At 39.7% G+C, this 27,743-nt stretch overlaps 3 protein-coding genes across 3 annotated transcripts; 2 read left to right on the top strand and 1 right to left on the bottom strand.

The window, feature by feature from the left end:
- The first annotated feature begins 860 nt into the window (after window positions 1-860).
- On the top strand, window positions 861-1,469 carry LOC138898106 (secreted RxLR effector protein 161-like). Its single transcript, XM_070184143.1, has one exon. It carries the CDS (start codon window positions 861-863, stop codon window positions 1,467-1,469), a length of 609 nt encoding a protein of 202 aa, XP_070040244.1.
- Window positions 1,470-7,613: 6,144 nt separating this feature from the next.
- Window positions 7,614-10,172, bottom strand: LOC104102690 (subtilisin-like protease 4). Its single transcript, XM_009610474.4, has one exon. The coding sequence runs from the start codon at window positions 9,953-9,955 to the stop codon at window positions 7,721-7,723; it is 2,235 nt and encodes a 744-aa protein (XP_009608769.1). The 5' UTR covers window positions 9,956-10,172; the 3' UTR covers window positions 7,614-7,720.
- A 14,753-nt stretch (window positions 10,173-24,925) lies between these two features.
- LOC104102688 (subtilisin-like protease) lies at window positions 24,926-27,428 on the top strand. The gene has a single exon (XM_009610473.4). The coding sequence runs from the start codon at window positions 25,048-25,050 to the stop codon at window positions 27,283-27,285; it is 2,238 nt and encodes a 745-aa protein (XP_009608768.1). The 5' UTR covers window positions 24,926-25,047; the 3' UTR covers window positions 27,286-27,428.
- Window positions 27,429-27,743: the final 315 nt, after the last annotated feature.

Here is a 27,743-nt window from a genome sequence, read left to right as displayed (position 1 = left end):
GATGCATTCCAAGGTACTCTACTTGCTGAAGTAAGAAGCGCCCAAGAACCTCAGTCAGACATACATGGGTCCTCTGCCAATGAGATTCAGGTACCAAATTAGAAGCACAAAAACTCACATCCTCTTGACAACATAATCACCCCTCTTGACTCAGGAGTTCAAACCAGATCAAAAGCAAGAAACTCACTTGCCTTTTCGGCCTTTCTTTCCCAAATAGAGCCCAAAAATATCAAAGAAGTGTTGAAAGATGCAGACTGGATCACAACCATGCAAGAGGAGCTGCATCAATTTGAAAGAAACAAGGTATGGCACCTGGTTCCTTGACCTGCAGATCGAACTATCATAGAGACCAGGTGGGTATTCAGGAACAAATTTGATGAGTTTGGAAATACAACAAGAAACAAGGCAAGGCTTGTAGTCCAAGGCTACAATCAGGAAGAATGGGTTGATTATGATGAAACATTTGCTCCAGTTGCTCGAATGGAAGCTATTAGAATTCTTATTGCCTTTGCATCTCATATGGAGTTCACATTGTTCCAAATGTACGTCAAAAGTGCATTTCTAAATGGCTACCTGAAAGAAGATGTTTATGTCAAGCAGCCTCCCGGATTTGAGTGTCACGAGTATCATGAGCATGTATTCAAGCTGGACAAGGCATTGTATGTGCTAAAGCAGGCTCCCCGAGCTTGGTATGAAAGGTTATCAAAGTTTCTTCTAGAAAATGGCTTTTAAGAGGGAAAATTGACAACACTCGTTTTCTGAAGAAACGAGAGAGGAACCTGCTCATTGTTCAAGTATATGTTGATGATATCATTTTTGGAGCCACAACTAACTCTCTTTGTGAAGAATTTGCAAAACTCATGGGGAGTGAGTTTGAGATGAGTATTATGGGAGAATTAAATTTCTTCCTGGGAATTCAAGTGAAGCAATCTCAAAAGGGAACAATGATAAGTCAACAGAAGTACATCAAGGAGCTACTAAAAAGGTTTGACATGGAAACATCAAAAGTTATTGACACTCCTATTGCCACAGCTACTCTTCTAGACATGGATGAACCTGGTTCTCTTGTAAATCAGACCATGTATAGAGGGATCATAGGGTCACTCTTGTATCTCACTGCAAGCAGACCAAACATTGTGTTCAGCATGGGCCTTTGTGTAAGGTTTCAATCTAATCCAAAGGACTCTCATCTGAAGGCTGCCAAGAGAATATTGAGATATCTCAAAGGAACGCATGACCTAGTTCTCTACTATCCCTCAGGTGACAACTTTGATCTTATTGGGTATGCTGACGTTGATTATGCAGGATATCTGGTGGACATGAAAAGCACGTCTGGAATGGCATATTTCCTGGGTTCTTGCATAATCTCATGGGGTACAAGGAAGCAAAACTCAGTGGCAATCTCAACTGCAGAAGCAGAATATGTAGTAGCTTCTTCTTGCTATGCTCAATTGATGTGGATCAAGTAGTAGTTTTAAGACTTTGGATTGTTCTCAGATTGTGTGTATCTCTTATGCGACAATACAAGTGCACTCAATATGGCCAAAAATCCAGTCCACCATAAGAGAACCAAGCACATTGATGTGCGCCACCACTTCCTCAGAGACAATGTTGAAAAGGGTCTCATTTGCATGAAATTATGCAGCACAGAAGATCAGATTGCAGACATATTTACCAAGGCCTTGCGTAGAGGATATTTTGAAAGAAATCGTCTGGCACTGGGGTTGATAAAACCCAACTGATAACCTGGTCCCTTGATGATTGGCTATGAAAGATATGTTCAGGTAAAATTAGCTAAATAGTGTTTTCTGGAAAAATCTAACTCAACTCTATACCGTTACAGGTAGACACGCATGATAATTACAGAGCAAATAGGCAGTTGATGCAGTACACACTGGTAAAAATGGTAAAGCTTACAGATGCAAGATTAGTTAGGGAACCTAGTTCTCTTGACACAGGTTAGTAGTTTCTCTATTCTCTCATGCACAATTTTGAACGGTTAAAACAAGTGCCACATCATCGGTGTGTCAGTTTCTTTTCTTTGCGTCTTTTGAACCCAAACGTCTCACCTGTTAGAAATCGACCCTACTCCCAAAACGGTCAGCTTTTCTTAATCGGTCCCTCATCAATCTTAAATACATCCATCACTGTCACAACTCCTCACATAAAACGTTAAAATTTTGCTTCTTCTTTCTTTCTTTCAAACTACCCATCTCTTCTCCTCAACTCATCACTTCTCTCCATGGCTGAAAATCACGAAACCTCAAATGTTCCAAGTGATACCCCTATTGAGTCCTCAGTCATTCAAACACCAATATTAGACTCCTCTCTCAACACCACCATTAGCCAAAACTCTAGGGCAGAGTCACCCCCACACTCCGTCTCCTCTCCTACCCAATCAAGTTCTAGTTCTCATAGGAGTTGCAAAATCTCAACTACTAAAAGATTTGTGGTTACAAGCTCTCCTTCTGCCTCGCCGGAAAAACTGGGTGAAAAGGGTCCTGTTGATGAAGAATAGAATCAATAAATCTCTAGTCTTCCTTTGGATGAAGGCTCAAATGTAGATCCAGCTGTTGGTTCTGAGAATGCTTCAGTTCCCAATCTTGAGCCTACAAGTACCACTTCTTCTTCTTCTTCTTCTTCTTCGATTTCAATGGAGTTACAAGAAAAAGAAGTAATTGAGAATATGCTATCTATAACTAATGAAGGGGTTGTTGTAGAAGGAAGTGTGGATGGGTTTGAGGCTCAGGAGGAAGAGTCTAAGACTGTGGTAGAGGGTAGAGAGCTTGTGCCTGTTGAACAATCGGCACAGGACAATACTACTGGGGTCCCAAATGAGGGACCTGATCCCTCCCCAGAGGATACAACTCAAGGGTCCTCTTAAAAGCCCCAAGTCAGTATTGATCATGCTCTCTCCCATCATTTCGATGCTGAGCCTTTATCTGTGGTCATGCCTGAGATGAGATCTGATTTTGAAGAAGTAGTTGGGGAAAGTGAAGAGGATTCTGATGATATGCCAATTGCTAGATTGACTAAGCGTAGACCAATGGTTGCTCAAGAGTCTACTTGCAAATGAAGGAGGCTCTTGAGTCTGCACTTAAGAACAACCAAGATGAGTCAAGGAGAAGAAAATTAGTGAAAGACGGGAAAGTTGTGAGCGAGAAGACAGTGCCAGTTGTGAATGTGGATGATGAAGTAGATAGGAACCTGATTCCTTGACTAGAAAGCGCTCACAAAAGCATGGTCTCCCCAAGCCTAAAAGGGGATCTTCTGTGTCTTCTGAAAGTATGAACAAGTCTGATGATATTGTTGCTAGTGAAAATATGGTGATAAGTTGGTAGAAGAGTCTGCTGCCAGGGTGATGGAAGAATTTGGTAAAAAGTCTATAAAGTTTGATGAAAAAGGAAAGAATGTTCGCAAGTCTGCTAAGAGAAAAACTGATACTGATGAGGAACCTGGTTCCTCGAAGAAGGCCAAAGTTGGTGACTCAAGGAGTGTTGGGAAAGAGAAGTTGAGGAATCAAAAGGTGCTTTGGGGCCGCACATTTGCCCCTGACATTTTGGAGGAGGCTGGTATGAGACAACTGGTTGAAATTTTTGAGTTTCAACAGTGGACACATTTGTTCACAAGTGATGCTCCAGAGGTGTATGAGGAGGAAGTTCAAAGTTTCTGTGCCGACCTCTTCAAAGTTAAGGATGATCATATCTGCGTGTTGTTGAATGGAGTTGACATGATAATGGACTCTGCTTTGTTAGGATCTATTTTGGGTATGCCTATTGAAGGGTTGTCTAGTATTCAGGGATCTTGTTCTCAAAATTTCAGAAACGCCATCCTGAAGGATAGAGTAGTTCAGCAAGGGGAACAGGTACAGAAGAAGGCCCTCCTTCTAGTATACCAACTACTATTTGAGATGGTGAACAAGGTCTTGCTCCCTTATGCTGAGAGAAGATCTATCACTTCTCGTGCAGACCTGTTCCTCATGGAAGCACTGGAAAACTTCACTACCATCAACCTGCCTGGGATCATGATAGAGCACAAGTAGAAAATGGCAGATTTTAAAGATGGTAATCATGGGTTGCCTTATGGGTTCCTTCTCACCAAGGTCTTTGAGTACTTCAAGGTTCCTCTGGGACAAGCTAAACTGGGCAGTAAGAAGCAAACTTTCTACAAGTCCACTCTGGAATAATGTGAGTGCATTGATAGGGCTGGAGGAGTTGGAAACACTTCTACCATTTCTCAGTTGATCAATGCTCAGAACAGTGCTACTGCTGAGATAAGGCAGTTGAAAGCAAGGAATGCTATTCTTGAGAGTCAGTTGAGTCAGTTTCAGGAGGCACCTAGTTTCAGTATCTTCAAAGTGAATAAGTTGCCCGTCTGACCAAGGAGAATGCTGAGCTCAAGAAGCAGGTGGAGGGCCTGAAAGAGAAATTTCTCAATGAGCAAATGTCGGCGAAAGCTCGAATGGATCTCGTCCTCCAAACCCCTGCCTCTGCCTTTAAGCTCTCTTCTTCTAGTTCTCCCTAAATAATGTCCCATCAGTGTCAAGTCTTAAGTATTAGTTTCCTATGATTAGTTTTTTTATGATGTTTATGGTATTTGTTTTTGTTGTTCTGAATTGTGGATGGTTGTCAGTAACATTGACTCTGCTCCTTGTATTCAAATCCAAATTGTTTAATGGAAGCTTTTCCCTTTTTGCTGTCTATGTCTTGTCTTTATGCTCTGTTTTTAGTTATGTTGTGTGCACACAAGTGGCATGAGTTAACTCACGCTAGACTTCTTTTTTCTATAAGCATGTTACTTTCTTTTTATGATGCCAAAAGGGAAAAAAATAATTCAGGGGGAACATGATGAGAAAACAGATTCAGTAGGAATTTAGGAAATGCTGGTTCTTAGGGAAAATTTGAATTATAAGTTTGTCATCATCAAAAAAGGGAAAATTGATAGGCTATATGTATATCCCTGTATGTTCTGATGATCCAACAAACTTACTGTCAAGAAAAAGATAAGGAACCTGTTACACATTCTCAAGACCTTAAGATCAAAGGTTCCAACTTGGGATATGGTTCAACTCTTCAGAGTCAAAAGAACAACAAAGGGAACAGATAGCTACCGCTTCCCGAAGAAACTGCATAAGTCAACTGCCCCAGCTGTAAAGTTGCTGTCTGCACACGCTACAACGCATGAACAATGCAACAATCAACTTTATGGGGAGTGTCTTTTACCTACCTTGCTTACATCATCCTAGTGATGTCACAAATACATTATTAACATCAAGGAAAGTAAAACAAATGACTCGAACACTTAGAGAATTTGAAAAAAAAAATACTTTGTGTGATTGATCATTAAGAAAACGATTCTCAAGTGCACCAAGAACAAAAAAATAACACTGCTACGGACCAGTTCCCCATATTAAGTTATTGTATGTCCTTAGTTGAGTTGTAACTTTGTAATAGTTCTTCAATTGTAATTCTTACTTAGCTTGTTTAGAAGCATTCCGTAGGAAACCCTTTGTAAATCATAAACCCTTGTGTTTGTGTCTTGGCTAGAGTTAGTCGAGTTGTAAAGTCTTTGTAATAGAGTTATTACAAAGTGGTTTGTAATAGTATGTTACAAGTTAGTGAGGGATTAAGAGGTTAATTCATATGTTGCATAGGTTGTAATCTAAAGTTGCTCAATAGTGAAGTTTGAAATCCTAAAAGGGTAGATCGTATTTTTTAATCCCGTTGAGTTGAGAATTTTTCACGTAAAAACTCTCAGTGTTATTTACTTTCTGCTGTGATTGTGTAATCTATGAAAACTAATAGAGAACCCGGTTCTCTATATAGTTTGGTGCACCCTCGAATTCTATCATGGACCAGTTTTTGTTATGGTGTGAAATCATGTGTATTTTCTTGTAATTCTTTCTTTTATTTTCTTAACTAGACTGACACTATTATAATAAATATGTTTTTTTTTTTTATCTTTTCTTATAATGTCAAGTTGATTTACCAGAGTATGTAACTGACTTTTCCGGACAAATAATGACATTGGAAATGTGCAATGCTAAATAAGCGTTTGGTTCTTTAATTGGCCATGATGCAAAAGCCAAGTTGACTCCTAGATTTGTGGTTTGGCACTTTGGAGCTCCTGTCGACATAATGAAAGGACAGCAGACTTTCAAGAATATTTGTGAAGTTCTTCAGTACCTTGTTAACTCCAGCATTAAGTTGAGCCTACTTTATATAGCTAGTTCTTATAAGTAGCAAATGAAAAGGAATTTGAGATATGGAGGTTTTATTTAAATTCAACTCTCAACAAAAAAAGCTTCAAGCCAACAATATTTTTCCAAAATTATATATATCTTCATTTTTTGAAGCCAATCCTAACTACTTACAGTCCTTGCTCGTCACTAACATAATACTGTACACCTAAAATCAGCCATTGTTAGACATGTCGATATTCATGTCTCTCTATGTCAAAGTGAATGGTGACATTGATATTGTGCCAGAGTAATCTTTTGTCTGTATAGCATTTTCAGTATTTTCTTTATACTCTTATATGTTTATTTCCATTCTAAACGTGCGATGTGTAGTTTCATTATTTTCCAATGGCCTCCCCTTTAGGTTAGATCATGCTAGCAAAGTTAGTCTCTTTTACATTGGAAAGTCTCTATCTTCTATTTGGTAAAACATCCTTGAATTGGAGCCTTTTTTAACATATAACAGCTGATCCAAATTATAATTCTTGTGCTGTGAGCATGTGACTACCACTACTAGAAATTCGGTAAAAGTCGACCAAAAAACCCGACCAACGTTGGTCGGTAATGGCAAAAAACCGACCAAAACGCGACCATTTACGTGTGGACGGTATTTTTGTGGTCGGAAAGGCATACCGACCAACTTTGGTCGGTCAATTAAAATTTTAAAATAAAATATTGCAAAAAAACCCGACCAAAGTTGGTCGGTATTTTAATTATGTAATAAAAAGATTCACCATCTTGGAATCGAACCGGGGTCTGTACTGTGGCAAGATACTATTCTACCACTAGACCATTGATACATTTTGTTTTAAGACTGTCTTTTATTTGATTTATACTCTTTAATTGTATTTTCGCACGAAAATAACCGACCAAAGTTGGTCGGTTTTATTAAAAAGTAAAATTACCGACCAAAGTTGGTCGGTTTTTTTAAATGACCGGCCGAATTAACCGACCAATTTTGGTCAGTTTTTTTAATATTAATTTTTATTTATTTTAATTGAAAAACCGACCAAAGTTGGTCGGTTTCTTAAAACATAAATTTCGCGGGACACAAAAATAGTTTCCCGCATTTTTGCGCCAAAGGAAACCGACCAAAGTTGGTCGGTTTCGTAAAAATGTTTTTTTTTTTTTTTGAAAAATTGATCAACTTTGATCGGTTTTTTGGTCGGTTTTTTGACCGTCAGTCGACCTTGATCGATTTTTGCCGAATTTCTAGTAGTGTACTCGAGGAAGGACTCAAGAGCTTCTTTACCCTGACATAGACACAATCTTTAGCCATTTAATTTTTTTTTAGGTTGTCAAACCCACTTCAACTCTTTAAATCTTCACTTCTATCAAAGAGGATATTATGCTATCATTCAGTTGCGAACTTGGATGAAAATAAAGAAAGCATTAATATAAGTCTGTTGCTCACGTAACCCAAAAACAGAAAAAGAGAAGGGAAAAAGAAAAGAAAACTAGAATGCCAATCTTGTAGTTTCACTAGACCAGCACAGCTGCAATTGGACTTCTCACAGAGTGCCTATTAGAAGTCCATTTCAAGAATCCCTGAACAACATCATCAGTGTTTGAGTTATTGGTTGTCTTGGAAAAGGTCACTTGGTATGTTAACTTCTGGTTCAACTTGGAGAAATTTAGCTGGGAGGGATTAACATTCACGAAAACTCCTTTTGGAGAAACTATTTCCACCTTGTAAGATGATGTAGCGTCACCAACGTTGGTCACAGTTCTGGTATATGTCTGAGGAGTTGATCCAAGTTTGATGGAAAATGAAGGATAATTTAGTTGTGCTTCAGGAATAATTTTCACCTTTGAGCAATCCACCTTGCGTTGTAACAAGTTACCTACCTCTCGATTTGTGTAGTTCAAACCACATAAATAAGGTACATAGTCCTCAAATGGTGTATCATAAATTAATCCTGGATCATTTGCTCTCGATGGATTAACATGTCCTGCACCAATGGCAAAGATATCAGCAGGAATCAGCTTTTCATCTAGTATTGGATTCTTGGCTAGGTTTAATGTATCAGCGGTTGTCATGATTGCGGACTTAATAGCAGCAGGAGTCCAATTAGGATGTGCACTCTTCAGCAAAGCTGCTACGCCGCTAAGGTGAGGGCAAGACATTGAGGTTCCAGATATCACATTGAATGTATATTTTGTGTTTTTGTTGTCATCCACGGAGGTAGGCCAAGCAGCAAGGATGTTAACACCAGGACCAATAATGTCAGGTTTCAAGATACCAGGACTAGCTACACTTGGACCGCGAGAAGAAAATGAAGCAACTATAGGAGCAATTTTTTCACCAATTATCGTCCCTTGGAACGTGATTGTAGCGACAGGGTTTAATGTTGAGTTCATATAGGCCTGAATTTTCGTTCCATTTGTATCTGAAACATCTAACGATGGAAGCACAAGCGCATCAGCTGATTTAGTGACACCATCATCTGGTTCATTGATGATAATCATGCCAACACCTCCAGCATCTTTTACAGATTGTCCTTTATCAACCCTGCGAACGCCACCACCAACCAGGCACAAGGCTATCTTTCCTCTTATAGCAGGGTCAGTAAGTGACCCTGGTTTGCAATAAGGGGCCTCAAATTCATCACTTGCATTCTTTCCAGCATCAAATAAAGTGAAGAATGTTGAGTTGGAATTCTTTGGACGATAAGCAGATTCTCCTTCAAATTCCTCTTTATTTCCAAGCTTAACAGTGGCCTTTAGTTTTCTATCATGAGTGCTAGCGCCTACTGTGAGAATCCATGGCGCGTCATTTGCTACAGATCCACTGAATGGACCATTATTGCCTGCAGAACAACTAACAAGAATACCTCTTTCTGTTGCACTGTACGCCCCAAGAGCAATAGGGTCATTATGGAAAGGACTCGAACGACTTCCACCAATGGATATTGAAAGGATATCTACACCATCATCTATAGCTGCATCCATGGCAGCTAAAATATCAACATCAGCACAACCATCAGAAATGCATACCTTATATATGGCTATGTGTGCAAGAGGGGCAACACCAACTGCTGTGCCATTGGCATTCCCAAAGACATTGGCACCATTCACAAAGGCTCCTGCGGCTGTGCCCGCTGTGTGTGTACCATGTCCATCATCATCTATTGGGGAACTATTAGCAAGTTGGTAAGACCTGAGTCCTATGAGCTTGTTGTTACACTTTGTCGTGAAATTGGACTCACAAAGTCCCTTCCACTTAGCAGGCGGGGGAGGCATTCCAACGTCGCTAAATGAAGGATGGTCAGGGAAAATTCCAGTGTCCAAAACTCCGATGATCACGCCTTTTCCATAGTTGGAATCCTTCCACAAACCCATGTTCTGTTGCAAACCAAGAAAGCTTGGAGTATGAGTAGTGTGCAAGGGCAATATCCTCTTTGGCTGTGCAGAAACAAAGCCTTGTTTCTTCTCCATTTCCTTAACTTGTGCTGCAGTTAATCTGGCTGCAAAGCCTTTCATCACATTGTGATAGGAATAGATCATTCTTGGCTCTTCATTTTCACTTGAGCTAATTGATGTAGTTTTAGGCAAAAAAGAATGGTAATAGCTCTCTAAATCCAGTGATGATGATTGAGTAGAAATTTGGCTTTCTGGTGGTTCAACTTGGACTATATAGGTCTCTAAATCACTCTGAATACTAGGCCATAGGAAAGTGCAAAAGATGCAGAATAGAAGGATTTTCAAGAATCCCATGACTGCAAACTGATGATGTATTTGGAAAGTGAATTTGATGAGCTTTTGTGTTTTGGTGTTATTGTCTATATATTGTGCTTTGTCCTTGAGCTATTCACAATTTCACATTCATGACTTTATTTTCCTCCACTTGCAAAATCAATCAAGAACTCTTGTGCATATGTTGGAAGGAGTCTTTTTGGGTCACACTGCTAAACTTAATTTTGCCCCTTGTTTTGGTTAGAACCATTATTGTGGAAAAAGGACTATGTGGGGAAGAAAATTAAATGTACTAAAGGATATAATATAATGAAAAGAAAGGCCGCTAGTGTGAATGAAGACTAGATTTTATTTTTTTCAAAAGACCATCCATCGGAACCGTTTCAAGGTAGGAGTAAGGTCTACGTACACATTATTCTCCCTAGACATCACTTGTGAGATTATACTTGACTTATTATTATTTTTATTGTTGTTGTTGTTGTTATACAATCCGGTGGAAATTTGTTCTCAAATACTTTATCTAATGATGTCTTAGGAAGACATTACTCCTCCCTGCAAGTTTACTTAGGAAACAATGAAAATCTTTCTAAGTACAAATGTTTAACTACTAAATCACTTTGCTAACAAATGACTTTGCTAACAAATGATCTCTTTATAAGACTACAACGAACCATACATACTTTATTTATAATTAAAAATTGCAAATATTCTTTCTAAATGGAATTAATGCTTTGTAAGGCAGACCAACTAACTAGATATTGAAGCCTAGATGTTCTAGAAACTTGCAGATATTTACGATTTTTTCTTCTTTTGGATCATGATATATAAAGCTATTCACTAGAGTAAAGGTAGTAATGGCACCAATAAATAATTGGTGGAGCCACTTGTACTAAGGGGTGAAAGGGTGTCTGACACTTCTTCTTTGAAAAATTATATCATACAGTTAGGTAACTTTTTTATGTATAAATATTACATATGAATATTTATTGACTTTTTCGTGAGTTTACTTTTTATATTTTGAGATACTTTAATGAAAATTCTAACTCCGGCAACTGACCAAACACAAATAGTAACCATGCTTTCCCTAATTCTTGTTCATGGGAGAAAATTATCAAAAAGCTGAAGTTGGTTAATTTAATTTCTTTGCAAGACAAACTTGTACCACATATCATGATGTTACATTGGTCCCCTTTAATTATGGAAGTTGGACTTGGTCTTTGACATGCATCGTTGGCTATAATACAATACTTGGCTATAGATTTCTCAATTGGGCAACTCATAGGGTAATCTCTATTAATTTCCTTGACCTATTAATACGTCGAGTATCTACGTCAACTAAAGACTTCAGTGTATTGGAGGTACTACAGTCCACACATACTGCTGTGTCGTTGAGCTATGTACGGCAACTTACTTTTCTTTTTCCTCCACGTGCAAATTTAAATCAAAATACTCCCTCTCTTCACTTTTATTTGTCCATTTTAAATTTTTCATCCTTAAAAAATAATAAATAAAATATATAATTTATCATAATATATATCCATATTAATTGGTGTATAGTCTTAATGAATTTGGAAAATGATTTGAAATGAATAATTAATGCTAAGGGTAAAACAGAAAAAATAAATTAAATTTCTCTTGATATACGAAAAGTGACAAGTAAAAATAAAAATTTATTTTTAGAATACTGACAACAAAAAGTAAACGGAAGGGGTAGTTTAAAACATCTATAAAAAGTGTTGTTAGTTCTGGTTAAATACGTAACCCACACGAGTATTTACACCAAATACTCGTACGGATATTTACACTAAATCATGTTAATTCATCATGGTTAAGTGAATCAATGAGGTGAGAATGCATATAATTTACCATGGTCAAGTGCTTGAAGTCATGCGCTAAACGCACGTTATGCATCTATTGAATTGGTTTAAATACCCGATGCGAGTAAATTTTTACCCTAATTCTTCTCATTACACGTTAAACTCGCCATGAGACATACGCAAGTATGACTATGAATGATTATATTTGGGTTCAATGAGTATCTTTTAAAACTAGAAATATCTAATTACAAAATCACTTTGTTCAAGTCATCTTTTGATTGAAATTGAAATATGAGACAATAACAACATGCCCTAACCCTACATCTTTATTTCAGAATTAAATTTGTACATTGTTTATCCTCAAAATCGGATAACAATAGAATTTGTTAGTGGTTTTAAGAATACGTGATTTAACTTGATACAAAACGATAAATCAGATTGCAATTGAAATAAGCAATAGAAAAGTAAATGCAAACCACGCAAGTTGGATAGTCTTGGAAGGTTAGCCACCCTCAAGCCAAAAATGCTTTAATTGATACCAGAACAGAACAACAAGAAAATTATAAGAACTTAAAGAGAATAATAATATATTACTTTGGGATGCGTGTTACAATATGTCCAATGAATAATCAAACCCCCGTTTATATAGTAGAGAAATTCTACTTTAGGTACAATTCTATAAAAGATAAAAGATCTCTTGATTCGCTGATTGCCGGTTCCTTATTGATTCGTGCCGAGATTTCCGCCGTAATATACGACCAGTCACGGATATTTTGGTCTTCTGTTAGTTATCTCAACAATGTTTCACCGAGCTCGTTCGAGGCTAAGGTCGACACCGGACTCAATGTTCCTCGAAGGCAGGCTTTCTGACCTTGGGTTCTAGCTCGATGGGACTCGAGGCCGATCTTCAGCCCTTGGTCGCCACGTTCCAAGCCTAATCTACCAAGTTGTAGTCTAGCTCAACTTCGACCGTATACAGATAATCCCCTCATTTTTTGAAGAATAGACGACGAGAAACAACATGAACTTCCGATCCTGACTTCGATATCTTATGATAGAAACGACAAAACAGTCAAAACGTCTCGTCAATCAAGTCTTAATAGCATTAAATGCCTTTCAGTTGTCGGTCGTCCACTCCCAGATGTGAACAGTCACTAAGAAACTATAAATACCCCCTCATTAGTTCATTCAAACTTTACTTTCAAACCATTTGCCCTCGTACCATAGAAATTTCAACACTTCCAACCATTAATTTTCTGGTTACTCTAAAATCCTTTTATAATAAATTCTATTCTTTATCCCAAACCATCAAGCATATTCTTCTAACTTCCTCTTTTTCCTTCATTTTTCAAAGAAATGGCGAATACTTCAAAATCTATTCCTAAAAAAGAAACTCTCTCTTCCTCGCGGCCGGCTATCGAGGAAACCGTCTCGCGCACTATTGTCGAGGAACCGACACCGAAGCCTCCTCTAAAAATATTTATTCCCGGGGGGTGCTTGGTCAATGCCAATTTCAAGGTTGAAAAACCTTCTTGCGTACCAGGCATCTCGAGGTACATCTGCTCGATCACCAAGGACGTTCTCTCTGAAGTCAAAAAGGATTGCAACTAGGCTGACAAATATGTGGTGGTTCCTGAACCTGACGAAGCCATCACCACCCGCATCGAGGGATTTGTAAATATTTTCACTTATCCCTTCACGTTGGGTCCCTTGAACCGGATCATCATCGACTTCTGCAAGAGATACAAGGTAACACTCGACTAGATTCACCCTTCTTTCTGGAGGATCGTAATCCTCCTCCATTTTTTTGTGAGCAAGATCGAAGAGTGACCTTTCACGATCGACCACCTTATGCATTTACACAGTCCCCGACTCTACCGGGGATGACTGATCAAGCTTGCTCGTCGGGCTAGTAAAGCTGCGTTCTCGAGTATCAATGAAGATAGGGATCGAGGATGGCTAGGTCGTTTCGTCTGAGTGAGGACCTCGGACTTGATCCCGGCTGAGTACATGTCGTTCCCTGAGAAGTGGAATATGAAATGTAAGTATATAATTTTGCTTTCAAGGTTTTATTTATTGCACCTTTTCTTCTTTCTTATCGGTGTTTTGTGACGGTGCAGCTGTTGCCCAGATCCCGAACGTAATTCCTCGACTCAAGGAGTGGGTCGAGGGAATTGTATCACAAAGGCCTTATTCCGAGCGCTCGTGGCACGAGCTTTCAAAGGTCCGATGGGAGGCCCGTTCGCACGGTGGGATCTTTTTCATAAGTGATATTTGGTTTCCCCTTTGCATTATTAAGACCTTACTTGTTTTATTTCTTTTTGCATGTTTGCCTAAGGATGTCCAAATGAGGCCCGCATCCGGTAGTGATGATTTCCCCACCGAGTACCATGCTCCGAAATAGGGTGAAGAGAGGAAGAGAAAAAGGACTCTGAGTTCTCCGAGCTCGTAGAAAAATAAAATAAAGAGATGGCTGGTGCACAAGTCTAAAGAAAGCACCAGCGCTCGAGCACCACCTTTGTATTCCCTCTATCAGTTGAGGGATGAATCTGAAGAAGAACAAGATGGGGTAACCTTCAATATAGTATCCCGTGTGTTGACACGACTCGAAGGGAAAAGGGCCTCCGAACCAGAGGGAGGCGATGCCGATCTTCATTGAGCTAGGGAGGTCGAGGAGGAGGCCGAGACCGAAGCTTCCCGGGACATGGGCAGTGTGTCGAAGAAATCACTCAGTGTGATAGAGATCACCGAGTCACCTTCGTTCACTGGGTCCATGTACAATGAGGCTCAAATGGTGAAAGAACGTCCCAATGAGGGAGTCCTCGGAGCGGATGATCCCTTCCACGGCTTCTTTGATAGTGTGGACTCTACGGCTACGGAGGGTGTCACCGGGTTGAGAGATTTAGAGATACCTAGGAAAATCCCATCTTTGGGAGCAAGTGGACCTTCCTCGAGTCCCAAACTGGTCAACCGATTCCCTGCCCCGAGTGTGGATCCTGGCCGGAAGCGATTCATCATTTTCTCTCTTTCAGAGGATTTTTGGGTCCTCTCTGCCCCCGTAGGGGTGTCTAGTTATATTCGGTGTCTGATAACCGAGGATGATGAGGCCAAGATAAACGAGGTGGATGCACCCTGCCTATTCAACGAAGTGCAATAGGCATTAAATCGGGTAACTTTAAATATTCCTCAATGGTTTTCAATTTGTACTTAGGCTATTTTTTAGATAGCTCTAACATTTTATCTTCGTGTTTGTAGTCCTCGGTGCTTCACCACGAGGCTTTTCTCCAATACCGGGATGAGCTGAAATAGCTTTGAGGCCGAGGATAGAGGGCTCACTGAGAAGAGAGATTCCTACAAACTTCTTAGTGAGCAGCGTGAGGGGGAGGCTACGAGCCTCCGAGCTGAGCTCGAGGTGGCTCGGAAAGATCATGCCGATTTGGTCGAGCAGGTAAAAATATTTGAGGTTAGTGACGATGATCTAGGATCGGTGACTATTCATCGGAATCCGCAGGTCCAATAGAAAATCGACCGAATAGACCAACTTTGAGTTGAGACGCTGTCAAGGACGAGACCGGCAAATGGAGGGCTAGGATGGATCGTCTAGCCTCAGAAAAGGAGGATACTCGGGTGTAACTGACTTCGGCTGAGGTCCAGCTTTGAGCAGCAAAGGAAAGGGCCGAGATGCAGGTTAAAAGGATTGAAGAGCTCCAGTCTTGGCTAAGTTTGGTTGCCTCTGATCGAGAAAATATGGTTATGGAACTTGAAATGACCAAGTTAGCGGCTGTGGTGGTTAAGGCTGATGCCGATAAGATGGTGGACCAATATAAGGTCGATGCCGAGGCGGCCTAGGACCACTTAAAAGATATCGTTGAATACAAGAAACGGCGGTTACGGAGAGAGGCCCTCGAGGAGATCTATGTTCGGGGTTTTGATCTATCGACCGAGATCGAGACGGCTAAGGGGCTCGAGGTCGAGGACAAGAAGTTGTCCTGCCCTGAAGAAAAAGAAGAAGACTCCGAGGGTTCCGATGGAACCGAGGGCGAAGAAGACCAGGCTGTTTAGACGCCTTTGTAATTTTTTTTGTTTTTTGTACTCATGTACTTTTGTATTTTTGTTAGGTCCATTTGGACTTTATAATGATTGTATATAATATATGAGGCTTGTTTTCCCCTTCGGCAGATTATATATTCTGTTTTCCTTTGCTTTATTCTCTATGTTTGCAAAGGTCGAAATGCCTTAGCATAGAATAGTTAGGTCATGTCCGGAGGTTCGACATGATCGAGAACTTTTTTACCCAAAGTACTTATGACTTTTTAGATTGTAGTTTGCCGAGGGTAGCCTTTTAGAATCGGTTTTTTTTTGAAGGCCTTGTTTTTGTTATGGATCCCGGACGTGTCCGAGCCGTTTTAGTATGGCCGTAGCCTTTTTAGTTCGGACGTCACCTAATAGGTCTTGCGCCCTCGGGCTTCGATATCCCAAGCCATCCAAGGTTGTTTTTGAACGGCAGTCCCTGATTGGGGTGATCGTTTGAACCCGGTTAAGGCGGCCTTTGGGCTCGATACCTTTAGGGGATCATATGTAGGAATTTCCTTCACGAAAAAGAATTTTTTTTGGGACAAGATATTTATCCGCAAGATAGAGACTTTATTCTTGTGCGTAATAGTTACACATGTGTACAAGATTTGTGCCAGGTCTCGAGCAGTCAATGCGTGCACAGTTTATTTGACCGTTTGACCCTTACAACAAATCCTACCGATCGAGCCGAGACTATTGAATCATAAAGTTTCCTTCCTTGCTAAAGTTGTTATCTGAGGGTTATGCCCCCAGTTTCGGGGCCGATCGAAGAGAGGCCTCGAATACTGTTTTGGTCTTCGATACAGTTCATAACCGGCCTTCAATTTTAAGTTAGCACGATTTACTTGTTGCCTCATTAAAAACTTTGCCGGAAAACCCATTTGGGACAAAACCGGTTCAAGGAAAAATGAGTGCAATGCGTGCTTTCAGGCGTAAAGGTTGTATCGTTGTTTGATGATTCCCTGCAAGTGTTAGTTCGGAATGTAAATAAATAAAAGAAAATGAATGGGATTATACCTTAGCAATAATATCACTTCAAGTGAACTGTGTTCCAGTTGTTCAGTAGTTGCTCACCATTCATCGTTCCGAATTTGTACGATCCTTTACTGGTGACCTCGATAATTTGATAAGGGCCTTCCTAGTTCGGCCCCAACTTCCCTTCGTTCGGGTTTTAGGTGTTTAGTGTAACCTTCCTTAGTACCAAGTCCCCGACATTGAAGTGTCGAAGGTTGGTCCTTAGATTTTAATATCTCTCGATCCACTGCTTTTGGGCGACCGATCGGACAAGGGCTGATTCACGCCTTTCATCCAATAAATATAGGCTCGTATTCATAGCTTCGTCTTTCAATTCCTCAGTTGCATATCGGAACCTAAGACTTGGCTCTCCGACATCGAACGAAACTAGAGCTTCAGCACCGTAGAATAGTGAGAACGGGGTTGCCCCGGTACTGGACTTCGAGGTCGTTCGGTATGCCTATAAGACTTCGGGAAGGATTTCCTTCCATCTTCCTTTGGGGTCAGTTAACCACTTTATGAGGTTTTAGAGTATGGTTTTGTTGGTCAATTCTGCTTGCCCGTTCCCACTGGGGTGGTAGGGTGTTGATAAGATCCTTTTAATCTTATGATCTTCAAGAAACTTGCTTACCTTGTTGCCGATGAATTATTTTCCGTTGTCGCACACGATCTCGGTCGGCATTTCGAATCGGTATATGATATGATCCCAAATGAAGTCAATGATTTATTTCTCCCTAACCTTTTCATATGCATGGGCTTCCACCCACATAGAAAAATAGTCAGTCATAAACAATATAAATTAAGCCTTACCTAGTGCCCATGGAAGGGGCCCGAAAATTTCCATTCCCCACTTCATGAACGACCGTGGTGACAAAACTGAATGCAGCAGCTCCCCGGGATAATGAATCATCGGAGCGTGTCTATGACATTCATCATATTTTTATACGAACTCCTTTACGTCCTTTTCTATATCGATCCAGTAATAGCCGGTTGTGATAACTTTTCGAACCAATGATTCAGTGCCTGAATGATTTCCACAAGTGCCTTCGTGGATTTCCCTCAAAACGTACTCGGTGTCCCCTGGTCCTAGGCATATCGCGAGTGGGCTATCGAATGTCCTTCTGAACAGGGGTTCGTCTTCGGATAGGCTAAACCGCGCTGCCTTTGTACGTAGGGACCTCGATTTCTTTGGATCCGATGGCAGTTTTTTGGTCTCTAGGTATTCTATATATTTATTTCTCCAGTCCCAAGTTAGGCTGGTTAAGTTAATCTCGGCATGACCTTCTTCCACTACCGATCTCATAAGTTATATAACTGCCATCGAATTGAACTCGCCATCCTCGACCGGTGACCCCAGGTTAGCGAGGGAATCGGCCTCAATGTTTTGATCCCGAGGTATGTATTTCAAAGTTTATTCTTTGAATCGATGCAATGTTACCTGCAATTTATCCAGGTACCTTTGCATTCGTTCTTCTTTGACCTCGAACGTCCCATTAACTTGGTTTGCCACAATGAGGGAGTCACACTTAGCTTCAATTACCTCTACCCCCAAGCTTTTGGCTAGTTCGAGACCTACAATCATGGCCTCATATTTGGCCTCATTATTAGTCAATTTCACAGTGCTAATAGATTGTCTAACTACATTGCCTGTTGGTGGCTTCAATACGATGCTAAGTCTGGACCCTTTTACGTTCGAGGCGCCGTCCGTAAAGATGGTCCAGATCCCCGAGGAGGTCCCTGAGTTGATTAATAACTCTCTTTCGACCTCAGGTATTAGGGCCGGCGTAAAGTAGGCTATAAAATCTGCCAAAATTTGGGACTTAATGGCGGTCCGGGGTCAATATTCAATATCGTACCCACTGATTGCAACCGCCCATTTGGCCAACCGGCATGAGAGCTCGAGCTTATGCATAATATTTCTCAATGGTAAATAGTCACGATACATATGGGGTGACACTGGAAGTATGGATTTAGCTTTCTAGAGGCGTTTACCAAAGCGAGCGCCAACTTTTCTAGGTGAGGATACCTAGTTTCAACCTTACTTAGGGTCCTGCTAACATAGTAAATTGGAAATTGCATACCTTGCTCTTTCCGGACCAAAACTCCACTTACCGCTATCTCTGATACTGCCAAGTACAAGTATAGTTGTTCATGTATCTTCAGCGTGTGGAGTAGTGGTGGGCTCGATAGATATCGCTTGAGTTCCTCAAAGGCCTGTTGGCACTCCGGGGTCCATGAGAAGTTATTCTTCTTTTTCAATAGTGTGAAGAAACGGTGGCTCTTGTCTGAGGACCTCGAGATGAATCGCCCAAGGGCGGCTTTACACCCGGTTAATCTTTGCACGGCCTTTACGTTGTCCACACCCATGATATCTTTGATCGCTTTGATCTTAGCGGGGTTGATCTCGATTCCCCTATTGGATACCATGAATACAAGGAATTTACCTAACCCAACTCCAAACGCACATTTCTTCGGGTTTAGCTTTATATTGTATTTCTTCCATATGCTGAATGTTTCCTGTAAATGTTTTAAATGGTCCTCTGCTCACAGGGACTTAACCAACATATCGTCAATATAAACCTCCATTGATTTTCCTATTTGTTCCTCGAACATTTGATTTATTAGGCGTTGGTAAGTGGCACCGACGTTTTTTAACCTGAATGGCATCACATTATAGTAGTAGGTACCATATTTAGTGATGAAGGAGGTTTTTTCCTGGTCACCCGGGTCCATCCATATTTGGTTGTACCCGTAATAGGCATTCTATCGAGAAAACTGAGGATCTCGTGGCCGGTCGTGACATCGATCATGTGATCGATGTTAGGCAAAGGGAAAAAGTCCTTGGGACATGCCTTGTTCACATCCTTATAGTCTACACACATTCTTAATTTATTCCCTTTTTCATGGACTACCACTACGTTCGCTAACCAATCTGGGTATTTAATCTCCTAAATGGAACCTATTTTAAGGTGTTTAGATACCTCGTCCTGAATGAAAGCATGTTTGATCTCAGACTGGGGTCTCCTCTTCTGCTTCACCGGATGGGATTTCAGGTCCAGGCTTAGCTTATGAGTGGTTATCTCCAGCGGATCCCTGTCATGTCAAGGTGGGACCAAGCGAAACAATCTATGTTAGCTATAAGAAACTGAATGAGTTTTTCCTAAGCTTAGGATTTAACCACTTGCCCAGGTATACCTTTCGATCGGGTAGGTGCTCGACCATTATGACATGTTCCAGCTCCTCGACCATCGATTTAGTGGCATCGGAATCATCGGGGGCAATAAAAGGCCTGGGTACCCCGTAGTCATAATCATCGTCTTCATCAGTCCCCTGTTTCTCCAGTTGGGTCGGAGCTGGTGTCAGTAATTGCTATTTAGTTTCTGGCTTTCTGACCGAACTCCCCCCTTTTTCGTTGCAAGTATGGATATCGGAATCGCCTCTTCGACCACAGATATCTCTTTTGTGGATGGTTGCTCTCCGTAGATTGTTTTAATTCCGCCTAGTGTTGGGAATTTTAACGCTTGGTGCAGAGTCGAGGGTACTGCCCTCATGTTGTGGATCCATAGCCTTCCGAAGAAAGCATTGTATCTCATGTCTCATTCGATTTCATAAATCTTAGCTTCCTGGATGGTCCTGGTGGTGTTCACCGGTAATGTTATCTCACCTTTAGTGGTTTCACATGCCATGTTGAATCCATTCAGAACTCGGATTGCAGGCACGATTTGATCTTGTAGACCGAGATGCTCCACGACCTTCGATTGGATGATGTTGGACGAGCTACCTGGATCAATTAACACACGTTTAAATCGAATTTTAATTATGGGTACAGATATTACCAGTGCATCATTGTGGGGCTGCATGATCCCTTCTATGTCCTCGTTGTTGAAAGATATGGTTCCTTCCGGTACGTAGTCTCTAGTTCATTTCTCCCTTGTGATGGACACTTTGGTGCATTTCTACATCGGCCCCTGAGGGATATCGACTCCACCAATGATCATATTAATGACGTGTTGAAATTCTTCTTGTTCTATCTGTTTATTAGATTCCCTATTCCTGAAATGATTCTTGGCTCGGTTGCTCAGGAATTCTCATAGATGCCCACTGTTGAATAGTCGTGCTACTTCCTCTCTCAGCTGTCGGCAATCCTCCGTTCTGTGGACGTGAGTGCCGTGATATTTACATATCTGGTTAGGATCCCTTTGGGTTGGATCATATTATAGAGGTCGAGGCCATTTGGTATCTTTGATGCGTCCGATAACTAATACAATGGCGGTAACATCGACATTAAAGTTGTATTCCAATAACCTCGGCGCTTCTTTAGGCCCGACGGTAGCTGTTTTTGCTCATGAGTCCCCGGTTGCTCTGACCTCTGTCACTTCTCCTTTAGTTTCTCATAGAGTTCCGCCCGGACTCACTACTTCTTCGGTTTTTATTATATGGCTGGTATCGATCCCTGTTTGGTCTCGGTTCACGATTGATGTCTCTCTTGACTCTGTCGATGTTTCTGACGGGATAAACAGACCCCGAAGGGGGCCCGAGTTGATCATCTTCCACTCTGATCTTTGATTGATACCGGTTATGTATGTCGACCCAGCTAACGGCCAGATATTCTATCAGGTTTTGTTTCAACTACTATGAAGCCACCGAACTTCGAACATTGAGCCCCTGGGTGAATGCCTAAACGGCCCAATCATCAGTGACAAGTGGCAGGTCCATTCGTTCCATTTGAAACCGAGAACACGAACTCTCTGAGTATCTCCTTATCCTTCTGTTTTACTTTGAAATGGTATGATTTCCTGGTTTCGACCTTGATGGCCCCTGTGTGTGCTTTCACGAAAGAATCCGTAAGCATAGCAAACAAATCAATATAATTAGGAGGTAAGTTGTGATACCATATCATAGCCCCTTTTGACATGGTCTCTCCGAACTTCTTCAACAGGATAGATTCAATCTCATCATCCTCCAAGTCGTTTCCCTTGATGGCACATGTGTAAGAGGTTACATGCTCATTTGGGTAAGTTGTTCCGTTATACTTAGCAATCTCGGGTATGCGGAATTTCTTAGGGATCGTCTTCGGAGCCGCGCTTGGAGGAAAAGGTTTTTGTACGAACTTCTTAGAATCCAGGCCTTTCAATATTGGTGGTGCTCCTAGGATCTGGTCTACCGTGGAATTGTAGGTCTCCATCTTTTTGTCATTAACTTTAATTTTCTTCTCCCCTGATTCTATCCGTTTTGTTAGCTCTTTGAGTATCTTCAAAGAACAAGTGTAAAGTAGTGTATGTTATGGAGATTTATATCAAATAACCACTATTATCCTTAGCCCCACAGTGGGCGCCAAACTGTTTACCCTAAAAATCGAATAACAATTGAATTTGTAAGTGGTTTTAAGGATACGTGATTTAACTTGATACAAAATTATAAATCATATTGCAATTGAAATAAGCAATGGAAAAGTAAATGCAAACCACGCAAGTTGGATAGTCTTAGCCTTGGAAGGTTAGCCACTCTCGAGTCAAAAATGCTTTAATTGATATCAGAAGAGAAAAACAAGAGAATTATAAGAACTTAAAAAAAAAAAAAATTATTTTGGGATGCGTGTTACAATATGTCCAATGAATAATCAAACCTCCCTTTATATAGTAGAGGAATTCTACTTTAGGTACAATTCTATAAAAGATAAAAGATCTCTTGATTCGCTGATTGCCGGTTCCTTATTGATTCGTGTCGAGATTCCCGCTGTAATATCCGACCGGTCACGGATATTTCGGTCTTCTATTAGTTATCTCAATAATGTTTCACCGAGCTCGGTCATGGCTAAGGTCGACACCAGACTCAATTTTCCTCGAAGACAGGCTTTCTGACCTCGGGTTCTAACTCGGTGGGACTCGAGGTCGATCTTCAGTCCTTGGTCCCCACGTTCCAAGCCTAATCTACCAAGTTGTAGTCGAGCTCAACTTTGACCTATACACACATCTTTACTATATTATTTTTCTTATTCTTGGGGGACAAGTAGCACATTAAGTTGTTCACACTTTTAAAGATAGTAATGGCACTAGTAAATAACGGGCCATATACAGTTAGTAGCAATGCTTTCCCTTATTCTTGTTCTTGTCAATGGAATTTCTTAAGAGGTTGAAAATCAAAATTCAATTATTTATTGTAGATATTTGTTAAATATCTGAAAACCATTAGAATTGTGATTTCTAATATTTTATATCGATTGGAATATATAAAGTTTATATTGGAAAAAAATAAGTAATCCTTAAATGGAAATTGGACTTGGTCTTCCTATTAAATACTTGGCTCCGTATAATTCACAAGTGGGCAACATGTTATAAAGTATTTTTCTATCGAAATTAAATACATAACATCTTCCCACAACCTTCGTAGGGTTTCTACAATTTATTTCGTTTACCCATTACGTCAGGCGTCAACGTCCTATTACTATGGGACATTTAATAAATTTTTTTGTTTGTTGATATTTGGTTTGGGTGATATATATTTTTCTTTTAGGTTTTGAATTTAATCAGTTCCTTATTAAGCTAATTCTTCTTTTAATTTATTTTTTGTTAAAAAGAAAACTAGGATTTCGTTCCATTTCAGAATTTAGCTGAAGGCATGGTTGTTTGATATTTTCTGCATCTTTTAAAGAGAGATCTGCTAACTCTCATAAGAGGCTGATGCACTGTAGTTCCAACGGGTTAAACTGTATGTATATATCATATGTGCGAAAAATCACTAAATTTCAAAAAAGAAAATGAAAAAAAAACAAATTTCCATATTCATTAATAGAAATGTACAATTGATTCCGTGGTGTGAACATATATATTAAATCTTTAATTTGCTACTCACAAGAAATATTGAATCAGAAAAGAATTTTACTCCGAAACAACATTCTCGAAAACCATTTAAAGGTATTGATGAATGATGAGTATTTCATGAAAATTCTATAACAAACTCCAACTTAACTATGAAGTAGAGAGCTAGTATAAGTAATTAGTAAAATGAAGTCGTTTTTTTAATAGGGAGCGCTTTGATCCCCAAAGCGAAATTTTTCATCACGATCCTAAACCAAGTACCGAACATGGAACAAGGGAAAAAAAAAGAATCCGTAAAGAGAGATTTTTGAAGACCGGTTCCAATTTAGGTCGTCTTATTGTTTTTGCTTTGAATTTTTAATCTATTAGGACTTTCTTTCTTGAAGAAGAGAAAAAGAATTCTAAAAAAAATAAGTCTCCCTAATATGCCTTATCCTTTTTTCGAAAGAGAAGTTTTACATTTCTATAAATTGAGTATTTTTGTTTCTCACAACAACAATAATATCCACAGTGTAGCCTTTTAGACAATTTTTTTAGGGGGAATTTTTTCTCTCTAAATATAAGTTTCTTTTCTTTTATAGTAAATTAATGTAGTTCTCATTATTAGCTTCCGCATGCACCATATTATTTCGATCTAACACTTATTTGGTTTGGCATAACAAAAATGGGTCTAGAATGGGATATGATTAAAGTAAATTATACTATTTGCCGAATTTGAATTTTTTAGTTTAAAGTAGAAACGATTCCAACTTTATCATTCAAGAGCGGTAAAGGTTAGTTTTACAGTCTATTACAAATGTTCATTTAGTTATATTATCCTTCTTAAGCTGGATCAATAAGAAAAATAATAGAAGAGATGTTTAAATAGAGATCTTTGTAGAGTAATTTTCCTCCGTTTAAATTGTAATAGGATATTTTTCAAGATACGTTTGTGTGACAAAAGAACAAAGAAAAAAAAGCAATTCTAAAATATGTGATATGTTTCACAGAAATTATACCAACTTAAGCTTTTCTATTAGATCATAATCAAATACATTCACAAGTATTGAAGATAAAAATGAATTTATAGAATATAGTTCAACAATTGTAGTCTAGTCTCTTTCACAACAGAGGCCTTTCTTTTCGTTGTCTTTATCTTCCCCACAAATTCATATTCCACAATAATGGTACTAACCAAAATAAGGGCCAGCAAGTGGACTAAAACAGTTCAACTAAAGTTAATAAGCTTCATAAAGTTACTTCATCAAATTAATTTATTGCAAGTGGAGCAAAATAAAAATGAAAGTGAATAGCTCAAAGACAAAGTACTATATATAGTAGCAGAAAAACTCAAAAGTTCATCAAATTCATTATCCAAGTAACACATCAGTTCTTGTATTAATTTGCAGCTATGGGATTCTTGAAAATCCTTCTATTTTGCATTTTTTGCTCTTTCCCATTACCTAGTTTCCAGAGTGATTTAGAGACTTATATAGTCCAAGTTGAAGCACCAGAAAGCCAAATTTCTACTCAATCATCATCAATGGATTTAGAGAGCTATTACCATTCTTTTTTGCCTAAAACCACATCAATTAGCTCAAGGGAAAATGAAGAGCCGAGAATGGTGTATTCCTATCACAATGTGATGAAAGGCTTTGCAGCTAGATTAACTACAACACAAGTGAAGGAAATGGAGAAGAAACAAGGCTTTGTTTCTGCAGAGCCACAGAGGATATTGTCCTTGCACACTACTCATACTCCAAGTTTTCTTGGTTTGCAACAGAACATGGGCTTGTGGAAGGATTCCAACTATGGGAAAGGCGTGATCATCGGAGTTTTGGACACTGGAATTTTTCCTGACCATCCTTCATTTAGCGACGTTGGGATGCCTCCTCCGCCTGCTAAATGGAAAGGATTTTGTGAGTCTAATTTCACGACCAAGTGTAACAACAAACTCATTGGAGCCAGGTCTTTCCCACTTACCAATGGTTCTCCCATAGATGAAAATGGACATGGTACGCATACAGCAGGCACAGCTGCAGGAGCCTTTGTGAAAGGTGCTAATGTATTTGGGAATGCCAATGGAACAGCAGTTGGTGTTGCCCCTCTTGCCCACATAGCCATATATAAGGTATGCGATTCTGGTGGCAGTTGTTCTGATGTTGAAATTTTAGCTGCGATGGATGCAGCTATTGATGATGGGGTAGATATTCTATCAATATCCCTTGGTGGAACTAGTAATCCGTTCCATAATGACAAGATTGCTCTTGGGGCGTATAGTGCAACAGAAAGAGGTATTCTTGTTAGTTGTTCTGCAGGCAATAGTGGTCCATCCCAACGCACTGTAGCAAATGACGCCCCTTGGATTCTCACAGTTGGCGCTAGCACTCATGATAGAAAACTAAAGGCCACTGTTAAGCTTGGAAATAAAGAAGAATTTGAAGGAGAATCTGCTTATCATCCAAAGACATCAAACTCAACATTCTTCACTCTATTTGATGTTGAAAAGATAGTACATGAGCAATTTGACGCCCCTTTCTGTGTACCAGGATCACTCACTGACCCTGCTATAAGAGGAAAGATAGTCGTGTGCCTGGTTGGTGGTGGCGTTCGCAGGGTTGATAAAGGACAAGTTGTAAAGGATGCTGGAGGTGTTGGCATGATTCTCATCAATAATCCGGAAGATGGTGTCACTAAATCAGCTGAAGCTCATGTTCTTCCAGCATTGGATGTTTCAGATGTAGATGGAAAGAAAATTCTTGCTTACATAAACTCAACGTCGAATCCTGTTGCTGCAATCACCTTCCATGGAACTGTAATTGGAGATAAAAATGCTCCTATAGTTGCTTCATTTTCTTCTCGAGGACCAAGCGAAGCAAGTCGTGGCATCTTGAAACCTGATATTATTGGTCCTGGTGTTAATGTCCTTGCTGCTTGGCCTACCTCAGTAGATAACAACAAGAACACAAAATCAACATTCAATATTATATCTGGAACCTCAATGTCTTGCCCTCACCTTAGTGGCATAGCAGCTTTGCTGAAGAGTGCACATCCTAATTGGTCTCCTGCTGCGATTAAGTCCGCAATCATGACAACAACTGACACATTAAACCTTGCCAAGAATCCAATATTAGATGAAAGGCTCATTCCTGCTGATATATTTGCAATTGGTGCAGGACATGTTAATCCGTCGAGAGCAAATGATCCTGGACTAATTTATGATACACCATTTGAGGACTATGTTCCTTATTTATGTGGTTTGAACTACACAAATCGAGAGGTAGGTAAATTGTTACAAGGCAAGGTGAATTGCTCGGAGGTAAAAAGTATCCCTGAAGCGCAACTAAATTATCCTTCATTTTCCATCAGACTTAGATCAACTCCTCAGACATATACCAGAACTGTGACCAATGTTGGTAACGCGACATCAATTTACAAAGTGGAAATAGTTTCACCAAAAGGAGTTGCCGTGAAAGTTAAACCCTCCAAGCTAAACTTCTCTATATTGAACCAGAAGTTGACATACCAAGTGACATTTTCCAAGACAACCAATAACTCAGACAGAGAAGTTGGTCAGGGATTCTTGAAATGGAATTCAGATAGGCACTCTGTAAGTAGTCCAATTGCAGTTGTATTGTTAGTGGAATGAAATTGCAAGATTGGCAATTTTTTTTTTTTTTTTTTGGTGACTCCATGAACAACGTACTTGTAGTAATGCTTTCAATCTAAAATGCAGAATAAGTGCAGAAGGTACTCACATTTGATTATAGTGGAATGCTGTTCTTTCCAGTACAGGTTTTATGTTAATTTTTTTTAGTAATATTGCATTACTACAATATTTAGTAGCAATCCTTCCCCTAATTCTCGTTCTTGTGGATAGTATTTCTTTCACGAATTTTTGCCACGTGTCCTCCTTAAGAATTGATGTTTAACTTTGGCCCCCTTAAAAAAAATAGCTCAGTGTACTTCTCTTCTCCTTCTCCTTCTCCTCCTCCTCCATTGATTTGAATTGATTTGGTTGAATAAACTTGAAAAACATGATTGTTGGACTTCATTGACTTTGATTATTGAATAAGACAAAGTGACCGGGTCAATTAATTTTTAATG

This window comes from Nicotiana tomentosiformis, chromosome 8, assembly GCF_000390325.3.
Source record: "Nicotiana tomentosiformis chromosome 8, ASM39032v3, whole genome shotgun sequence".
NCBI lineage: Eukaryota > Viridiplantae > Streptophyta > Magnoliopsida > Solanales > Solanaceae > Nicotiana > Nicotiana tomentosiformis.
The sequence above is the reverse complement of the archived record's forward strand: the minus strand, read 5'-3'. Positions and strand labels throughout refer to the sequence as shown.

Coding starts and splice junctions, on each gene's coding strand:
- LOC138898106 (XM_070184143.1), top strand. CDS start 861: ATGGGGAGTGAGTTTGAGATGAGTATTATGGGAGAATTAAATTTCTTC.
- LOC104102690 (XM_009610474.4), bottom strand. CDS start 9,955: ATGGGATTCTTGAAAATCCTTCTATTCTGCATCTTTTGCACTTTCCTA.
- LOC104102688 (XM_009610473.4), top strand. CDS start 25,048: ATGGGATTCTTGAAAATCCTTCTATTTTGCATTTTTTGCTCTTTCCCA.